Source organism: Ceratotherium simum, chromosome 27 (genome assembly GCF_057802395.1).
Source record: "Ceratotherium simum simum isolate JZ-2026a chromosome 27, ASM5780239v1, whole genome shotgun sequence".
NCBI lineage: Eukaryota > Metazoa > Chordata > Mammalia > Perissodactyla > Rhinocerotidae > Ceratotherium > Ceratotherium simum.
The window spans coordinates 10191401-10201364 of NC_141926.1; the positions used below are offsets into that span (position 1 = coordinate 10191401).

General features: G+C 43.7%; 1 protein-coding gene across 8 annotated transcripts in view; it reads left to right on the forward strand.

Annotated features, from left to right (window-relative positions):
* SETD4 (SET domain containing 4) overlaps positions 1 to 7450 on the forward strand; it is a 29969-nt gene extending 22519 nt beyond the window's left edge. For 5 of the 8 annotated variants that reach the window (XM_087418117.1, XM_087418119.1, XM_087418114.1 and 2 more), the window contains 2 exons: positions 2384 to 2507; positions 3184 to 4705. In XM_087418117.1, coding sequence (XP_087274243.1) covers positions 2384 to 2507; positions 3184 to 3318 — 259 coding nt within the window. In that variant the 3' untranslated portion in view covers positions 3319 to 4705. Of the gene's footprint in view, positions 1 to 510; positions 703 to 2383; positions 2508 to 3183; positions 4706 to 6165; positions 6289 to 6311 lie in introns of those variants that run through there. The other 3 variants (XM_087418115.1, XM_087418116.1, XR_015548713.1) reach the window with 3 other exon arrangements.
* The last annotated feature ends 2514 nt before the right edge of the window (positions 7451 to 9964 follow it).

A 9964-nucleotide genomic window follows, 5' to 3' on the forward strand; every position in this document is an offset into this window, starting at 1 on the left:
GTCCTAACTTTGGGGTTTTTTTTTTGGCTTACATTCAAATACCCAATGTGAGAGGAGAAGGGAATGCCATTGTGTGTTGGGATTACTTATTCTTTATGTAAGTTGCTCCTGTGGTGAGTGTTTCACTTCTAAAGTTTTCACCATTTCTGGAATTCTGGTTTTAGAGTCGTAATCAGAGTACGCGGTCCTGAGAACTTTTTAGTCTCTTGGTGGATATTTCCCCCTGGTAACCTGCAGCTGGTTGTTCAGGGTAAACACTTCAAAAAGTGTGAGCATTGGCACTGTTGAAAGGAAAGTCTCTGAGTAGGTAGGGTTTTCCCGGGAGCAAGCAGCGCTCCTGACCATGGGCTCCACCTTGTTCTGCCCTGGGGGCAGATCCAGCCAGACTTCCTGTTTTAGGAGAGGCCTAGATGTTTCTATGGGGGAGGGAGGTAGAGGAACCCCCAGTGTAGACTCGCATCCTGGTCAGGCTCCTTACTAGTCCCTTGAGGCTGTCCGTCCTTCCTCCAGTGTGGTGATGACTGTCAGCATGGAAAGGACTGTGTGCTGCCCAGCCTTGGAGCTCCTTCAGCCTGGGTCCTTGTCAGGGAATTGGAAGTAATGCCCACTACTTAGCAAAAGCTCAGCGAGAGAAACCGTATGTAGGGAGGACCTCCTGAAGATGGCGACCCCATCCTTGAGCGATTGGGAGGATTAAATGAGGTAATATCTGGAAATAACCCTTAGCACCGTGTCTAGAAGTAGTTGGTGCTCACTCAATGATGCTTGTTATGTTTATGCTATTGCTTATTTCTTTTTCCGTAGGGACTCGGGGAGAGAAATTACTCCCTGGTCTCAACACCAGAAATGGTTGTGTTTATTCTCAGCAGATGGTGTGTATTTATCTTACACACACTGTGAATTCTGCCTCTGATGTGTCTTTTTTTACTGTTCACTAGAAAACTCAGAGGCAAATTTGTGGTCCATCCAAATGTGCAGGATTTTAAGGCCTGCGGTTTATCCTGAGTATATCTTATCTTTCCTCCTCTCATCTTTTCTTTGTCTTATTTTCCCTGTCCATTCATCTTACATTTTATTTTATCTCATGTGCACCCACATAAGCTTTTTCAAATCCTTCTTGGAAAACAGTGTGAGTTCTTTTCATGCATGTCAACCTCAAATTAAATAAAACAACTGGATGTTTCCCAGGGGTCATCCTGAGGCCTCTTTTCTTCCCTGTGAGTTATTTTAAACTGTCTGGAATGGTGTAGCAGAAAGAGGTGTGTGAGATTCTGTCTGACATGTGTGTGCATGCAATTTCTGCTGCTCTGTAGCTTTGTACACTTAGGGTGGGTTCTTTACCATTCCCAGTTTCTTTGTGTCTAATGCGGGGATAATAATGCCTTCTTGGCTCAGTAATTGTGAAGATTAAATTAGATGGTTATGTATGAAACTCTGTGCCTGGCACATAGTAATTTCCTTCCTTCCTTGCTTTCTTTCCTGAGAACTCATCTATTCCTGAGGTTCAACCATCGTCTCTAAAGCTGAAGACTTCAAGACTTTATTCTCTCTGTGTCTTGTTGGCTGTTGTGAATTTCTAAGCAACCTGTGTATACTTCCACTTGGATGTTACCTTACCCCTTCCAAGCAACTTCTACTCCCGAATTCTCTGCACCCAGCATCTGTTCCTCCACCTTCTTGCTCCCTGGTTCCCTCTTCTTCCTAGCGTACAGATTTGGCTCTGCCACCTTTGGGCTCAGCACCCTGCTGTGGTTCCCTCTCGCCTACCCTGAAACACCTACACTCTTCCACCTGCAGAACGTTGGCCCCCCTCACCCACTCAACCCCATTTCCTACAGACTTTCGTAGTATAAAATGGGAATGCCCTGCCCGTAGAGAAGGGCTTCACTGTAGATGCCTCCTTCCACTTGTAGAGCACTTTACTTTGTGAAATGTGTTCCCTTCAGTTTGCCATATTTGAAGAAAGAGCGTCCCTTGAAGAGAAGGAACACTTTGCCGCCTTTGCTCCTTAGTCCCTAGTCCTTTTGGCCATGGACTTACCTTCCTCTTCTGTCTTCAGCTCTATTCCTGTGGCTGGTGGATGTGACTCACTTACTGATGTGCCAGACACAGGAGTGGAATGATAAAATTCAGTCCCTGCCTGCAAAGTGTGTGCATCCCCGTATTTCTAATTTTTGAGTGTTCCTTCTTTTTTATGTACCTTGTCTGCTTCAACACAGCAACTGCATTTGGCGTGAGGTTTTAGGGAATCTGCTTATAGAATGAGTTTTATTATGCTTCTGGAAAAATAGGAGAAGGGTTTGTGTGTTGTGTTGAAGTGTAAAAGCTTTCTTTATTTTTTGAGAGCCAGCTGAAACGATCTTACTGAACATTTTGGTTCTAGTACATGCTGGAAAAAAGTACTTCTTGGAGAGATAATTTCAGATACAAATGAGAAGACAAGTTTGGACATAGCTCAGAAAATATGCCATTATTTCATAGAAGAGACTAATGCTATGCTTCAAAAGGTATGTTTCTAGAATATTGCATCCTTTTCTTAAAGAAGTATTTTGATTAAGAAGTTACTTGTTTTGTGCATGTTGGATAGAGATAGTACACCTTATTATGGCATTCTTTAATGCCTTATACAGATGAATGTTGATGTAATTTCTGTTTTTTTGACTGTTACTATTTCCTCTACACCTTGTAATAGGTTAAATTGTTGCATGAATTCTTGGTAATAGATTTTTAAGTATGCTTTTTAAAAAATTTTTATATAGTAAATGTTTTAATTAAATGAGAAATCAGCTCATTTGAGTGAAAACATTCCTGGGATTAAAAAATAATTTAATTGAAACTTGAAGACATTATGCTAAGTGAAGTAAGCCAGAATACAAAAAACAAATATTATATGATTCTACTTATAGGAGATATCTCGAATAGGCAAATTCGTAGAGACAGAAAGTAGAACAGAGGTCACCAGCGGCTTGGGGAGGGTGAAATGGGTAGTTATTGTTTAATGAGTACAGAGTTTCTGTTTGAGATGATGAAAAAGTTCTGGAGATGGATAGTGGTGATGGTTACATAACATTGTGAATATACTTAGTGCCAGTGAATTGTGCATTTCACAGTGGTCAAAATGGTAAATTTTATGTTTATGTATATTTTATTACAATGAAAAAATCATTTAAAAATAACTTCCAGGTTTCTCATATGAAAGATGAAGAAGTGGCTTTGAAAAACCAACTAACTTTAGTAGAAACATTGTGGACAGAAGAGCTAAAGATTCTCCAGGCGTCTGCTGGGATCCTAAACGATTTGCAAACAGCTTTTACATAACTTCACCCAAGTGCATTTGATCACCTCCTATGGTGGGTGTGACTTCTTAAATGTTTTTCAACATCCTTAAACAGTTTTAAACTAAGATTCTTTTATATAGAATCATTTACAGTCAATGAGCAATTTCTATTAAACTATTATATACTTAATCCTTTTCCTTTTGCTTTTCTTTGTGTGTGGGGTGGAGTGGTGGCTGCTCCTGGGACACTGGAGGGTGTCTGTAGGGGACAGAGCAGGTTCTGGGATTCTGGAGCTGTGAGCGAAGAACAATGAGCCATCCTCATGGTACTTCTGATACTCTCAAAATAAACAAGAGTCGCTGAGGAAGAAGTCTGAGGAAAGTACTGAACTGTAACTAGAGAGGGAGAGAGAGGCTGTGAGGGAGCCAAGAGGCAGCCTGGGGCTCCGTGTGTGGTCTTTCACTGAGTGTCTTACTTCTTATCTGACTCAGCAGCTGTAAAAGGGCAAGTAGTTGTGCTTCTAGATGCTCTGATACCATCCTGTTTAGGGGCACTTTGGTGGTTGGTGGCTTTGGGTGGGGAGTTGGGGGCAGTGCATGGCAGTCCTGGGTCCCATCTGGGCTTCACCTCCAGCCCGAGCTCTGAGCTAGAGCAAGTGACTTCGAATTTTTCATCCTTGATTTCTGATCTGAAAACGAGATTGTTGGGCTGGAATAGTGGTTCCCATGTGCTCCAGCCCTTCACACCCTGCTTCCCCCGCCCAGTGGGAGGCCCGAGGAGCTGGCACCTGTGTTAGGCAGAGGCCCCAGGTGATGCTATCCCTCCCCTTCTCAGCCTCACTGCTCTCAGAGAACCAGGGAATTGGATAATCAGAGGGACTGTCTAACACTGGCTTTATGAATGGGAAGTTAATTCACCATTATTAAGTACAGGAGAAATGAGGAGCCTGCCTCATCAGTCTTCTCTCTACTTCCAGTTTTCCAGAAATGTGTTTAAATCTCGTCAGCCGATGTTCCTTTGCCATTCTCTCTGTGGTGGGTGTTTAACTCTTAATTCTGCTGCTTCTCTGTTGTTTTAATGGGAATATTGGGAGGAACAGGAGGTAAATTTTTGTGTTCAGTTGGCCATTTTGAATTGAATCTTTGCCTTCCTTTTTTTTAATGATAAAAGCATTTTGGGCTATAGACTTCCCTCTGAGGATGATTTTTATATAAAGGGTGCTCTAATTAGTACTTTTTAGATCTGGGCTCTGGATTTATACTTTCCCCAGCATTTCCATGCCTGTCAGTTAACATTTGTGGCACTGTAAGGGAGGCAGAGCAAGTATTATCATGTCGTATCACAGAGGCAAATACGTGCTTATTATAAAAACTGGACCATTATATCAGTGTTACTATGTGCAGGGCACTGTGCTAAAGCCTTTATGTGCAGAGTTTTACACGAGCCTCACCATTACCCTGTTTTATAAATACAGAGGTTAAGAAATTATAAGATTATAATTATACTCCTGGTATGTGGTAGGGTGAAAATGCCCGCTCACCCTACCCTCAGGGGACGTCTTCTCACGGCTTTGGTGTGTTTGTGTCCAGAACTCACTGTGCTGTCCTGACGTGGGGATGCAGGTCACAAGTCCCTGCGTGTCATCTCCGTTTTCAGCTGCCGTCAACACACGTGCAGAAGGCAGCGCTTCTTGCGTTCTCCTACACGAGCATTAGTGAGCTTTGTGGACTTCACTGAGGGTTTTGTTGGGAGATGTCGGAGGGGTTGGCATTGCTCTCCCTCCCACGCAGTTTAAAAATCACGATTAAAACCATGGCGGGAGCCCTGCCAGAGAGCAGCCTTCGTTTTCCTTCTCTTGTAGCAGGCGTAGGCCGGCGCCTGGTCCTCACTGCGGTCTCCTCCCTTGGGAAGGCAGGAGGTGTGTGCAGGTGCAGTGTGACTTGTCCTGGGAGAGAAGAGGGTCTTGCTTGTGAAGTGAGGGGCTTGCCTCTCTGCTCTGTGGACACAGCTTCTCAGCCTTCATGTGTCCTTCCCTATGTGGGCGCATTGAGGTGGGTGTTGGAGAAGCCTTCTGGGGACACTCGGGGTTTCCAGGAAGAGGGAGTTTCCCGTAAGCATGCTCCTGGCCTCTCGCAGCTCCGAGGCGGAGCTTATCTCACGACTACAGTAGTCCCCCCCATCCGTGGGGGCTACGTTCCAAGACCCCCAGTGGATGCCTTGAAACTGCGGATAGTACTGAACCCTATATATACTATGTTTTTTCCTCAACGTACATACCCATAATAAAGTTTAATTTATAAATTAGGCACAGTAAGAAATTAACAACAATAATAATAAAATAGAACACTTATAACAATATACTATAATAAAAGTTACCACAGATGTTAGCAACCTCAGCATACGGTTTTTTCTTTCCTTGTTAAGTTGAGAACTTTCGTCTTTTCACTTAAAGGAGGCACTTTACAGCTTCTCTTTGGCATGTCCGGATTGCCAGCATCACTACTCTTGCATTTTGGGGCCACTATTAAAGTAAAATAAGGGTGACTTGAATACTGTGACAGTTATCTGGTGACCTGAGACGGCTACTGAGTGACTAACAGGCGGCTAGCATGGACAGCGTGGATCCGCTGGACAAAGGGATGGTTCACGTCCTGGGCGGGAAGGAGCAGGATGGCTGGAGATTTCCTCATGCTACTCAGAACGGCACGCGTTTTAAAATTTATAAATTATTTATTTCTGGAATTTTCTATTTAATATTTTCAGACTGTGGTTTACCACGGGTAACTGAAACCACAGATAAGGGGGGACTACTGTATTAATTTGGGAAGAAGGACTGGCCCTACTACGCAGTTCTTTCAGCTTTATTTCTGATGTCTTTCCTGTGCAGCCCTCTCCACTTGGGGAGCCGAGCCCCATCCGGCACAGCGGTGCCTCAGTCCGGATGTCTGCCTGATCCTGGGATTCACTGTAGGTAAACGGACCTAAACCACAGTCATATTTTAACCTCTGTCTTTACTTTTTTATCCTTTTCAGAACCAGGGTGAGAAGAGGGGGGCATTCCTTCCACAACTCTCGACAGTCTTTGGCCTCAGGAGACCCCTGGATAAGACGTGGAGGGGTTGGAGCCAGGTTGTGGGTGGTCCTGCCACAGACTGTGCAGGGGCTGTCTTGGTCAGACATTTCTGTTGCCCAGAGCCCTCCTGTTTTCCCTCCCAAGTTTTCATTCTTCCCTAGAACTTGAATTCCTCTCGTGGAGCTCAACAAAACCAAGTGAATGGGATCCACTCACCTCAGAAGGCAGTGAGAGTTAGAAATAAAACATTTCATTATTATGTCTTGAACGTCTTCCCTGTTCATATATATAGTTGATGTTGACTTTATTTTGTTATTTTTATTTTTTTGGTGAGGAAGATTGTCCCTGAGCTAACACCTATGCCAGTCTTCCTCTATTTTGTTGTGTGGGATGCCGCCACAGCATGGCTTGATGAGTGGTGTGTAGGTCTGCACCTGGGATCAGAACCTGTGAACCCCGGGCCGCAGAACCCTGGGCCACTGTAGTGGAGTGCGTGAACTTAACCACTACGCCACTGGGCTGGCTGCTTGACTTTATTTTTTAATAGCTGCAGTGTATCTCATGATATGCTATAGTGGGGGGACTGCAGACTCTTTCTATGAAGGGCCAAATAGTAAATATTTTAAGCTTTCTGGGCCATACTGATACCGGCCCAAGACAAGGTTGGTGTGGGGGAAGCCATGTTATAGAAAGGAAACCCTGTTGTGACTGTGAATGGCCTCTGACAAACTAGCCTGCCTGGATGTACACCCTCCAGGAAATCTAACTGCTGTGTTGATTTTGCGCCCCTGCCTGTGCATGTGCCTCCCAGCTGCGATGAGATAATGGCTTTGTTCTTTGGGGTTCCTTGGGAGTGTGATGACCCCCGGGCAGAGAGTCTGTGCTGATAGCCATCATCAATGAGGACTGGAGGATCTGGTGTGACGACTCCCAGTCTGTGGGACAGGAAGGTCAGCATTCCTAGCCCCCTCCCCTGTAGCCCACCAGCCTAGATAACTGCTATAAGATTTGTGCTCCCTTAAGATGGTTTTTTTTAGACGTTAGTCAGCCATCTTCCCTCTTGCTAGCAAGCTGTAATAATAAAGTCCTTTTTTTCCTACCACCTTGCCTCTTGACTATTGGCATGTCTTGCGGCGAGCAGAAGGCCCACGTTGGGCGGCAACAATACCGTCTTTGTTCCAGCTGTACTGCACAGCAGCCATAAACAATATGTAAGCAAATTGCATGGCTGTGTCCGAATAAACTTTATTTACAAAGACAAGTCACAGGCCATTGTTTGCTGATCCCTGGCTATACTATAATTTATGTTTTCTGTCCCCTACTAGTGGACGTTTAGGACCTGAATATATTAATTCCCACTTGAAGGTGCTTTACATCTTTCGAAAATAAAGCCCCCTTTAACATGAAACACTTTGCAGATCCATGTGGTAATTGTTGGGCTTTAGTTAACCAGTGATTAGAAAAAATAAAAATGGCAAAAAGCAACTACTTAGAGACATTTACAAATGACAAGTATTTCATCATCCACAGCAGATCTACGTTTATTTGAAAAACAGTAGTATAAGACTTACAGTTTGTACGATGCTTGGTGTATATATATGCAGTCAGACTCCTTGCAAGAAGTCTGTGGCCCACAGGATAAACCACTGTTCACAGGCCACACGCCGCCTCCCATGGCTTGTCGCTGCAAAGTCATTGTGAGGCCCAGCAGAACCCATGTGAACCCCCACAGGGAGGGGCGGCCGGCGCTGCTCTTTACCAGTGAGGCTGTTTTCTTCCGTATTCTCTAGTTTACCACTCCTTCCTCCATCACCGGTTTTCTTCTTCCTCCTTTTTCTGTTTTTTGTTTTTTAGGGCCTTGGGCATGCCTGAGGTTCCTAACACACCCACCCCTTGTTGCCCTCTGGTTACTGAGTTTGTGGTGGTAAACCTCCCACTGCTGACTTGGTCTGAGGGGACTGATGCCAGAAGTGAAGGATGATCTGAGGCAGGCCTCAGATCTTTCAAGCTAAAAATAGAAGAGGCGCTCCTCAGACTGGGGTGCTCTAAGTGCTTCTGCCTGAAGGTAGAGACTGCTAATAACCTTTGAGGAAATGTAACTCTGTGAAAAGCACCTGGACACGCCCTTAGAGGGGCCATCAGGTACAGATGGGGAATTTAGTTTAGCTCCTCAGTTTTGTCCCAGGGAGGAAAGTATAACAAAACCTATATTGATTTGTTGGCTGTCGTTTGAATATAGAGCATTTTCAGGAATGCCGCCATGTTGATTCACTTAGAAAAGGGCTTTCATTTACAGATTCAGAAAGTCATGTGTGAATTAAAGGGAACTGGAATATTGGGAGGGGAAAAAGTAGGCCTGATGCAGTTTTCTACAGCTCTGCCAGTGTACCACATAGAACAACGTGATGTACCACATACAACAGTGCCACTGTACCACGTACAGCAGTGCCGTTGTACCATATACAACGATGCAATGTACCACACACAATCCAGTGTACTATGTACAACGTCAGTTACACATACAACAGTGCCAGTGTACCATGTACGACAGTGCCATCTGCTCTCTCCAGTGCTGTTCCCTCTCACCTGTCAGAGGGCGTTTCTCTGTCTTTATCATTCTGTTGTGACCTTTCCTTCAGGGGAAGTTTTCTTGTTTAATTTCCTTCTATTCCATGTAGTTTTAACATTAGGCTGTGAGTAAATTTTAAAAAACTGCTCACAAATGTATAGTAGAATTTAACAAAAATGTAAGGTACCACTTTGCACCCACTAGGACAATTATAATCAAAAAGATAAATAATAAGTTGTTGAGACTGGAGAAATGGGAAGCCTTATCCACTGCTGGTGGGAAAGTAAAATGGTGCAGCTGCTTTGGGAAAGTTTGGCAGTTCCTCAAAAGGTTAAGTATAGAGTTACTTGATGACCCAGCAATTCCCCTCCTAGGTACATATCCAAGAGAATTGAAAACATATGTCCATGCAAACATGAATGTTCATAGCAACATTGTTTATAACAGTCCAAAACCCGAATATCCATCAGCAGATGAATGGATAAACAAAATGTAGTCTATCCCTAAAATGGAATATTATTAAGCCGTAGAAAGGAATAAGTACTCATACATGCTAAAAACATGGATGAACCTTAAAAACATTATGCTAAATGAAAGAAATCAGTCACAAGAGACCACATGTTGTTTTATTTATATGAAATATTCAGACTAGGCAAATGTATAGAGATGGAAAGTAGATTATGGTTGCTGTGGGGTGGGGTGGGTGCTGGAGGGATTTGAGGGTGATAGTTAAAGAGTATAGGGTTTCTTTTTGTGGTGATGAAAATGGTCTAAAATTGATTGTGGTGATGGTTGCACAACTGAATATACTGAAACCCATTGAATTGTACACTTTAAATGGGTGATTGTATAGCATGTGAGTTATATTTCAACAAGGCTATGTTTTAAAAAAAAGTAAGGTTAGTATCTAATTGGCGAGAATTATATCCCTCTTCTCACTTTCAGCTAACACTTTTTCACAGGAGGGTCCAGAGTTTGTCAATCTGATGGTGATGGTAAAGCCCTGGCAGTGTTAGGCCCCCTGCCCAAAACATTACATTTAGC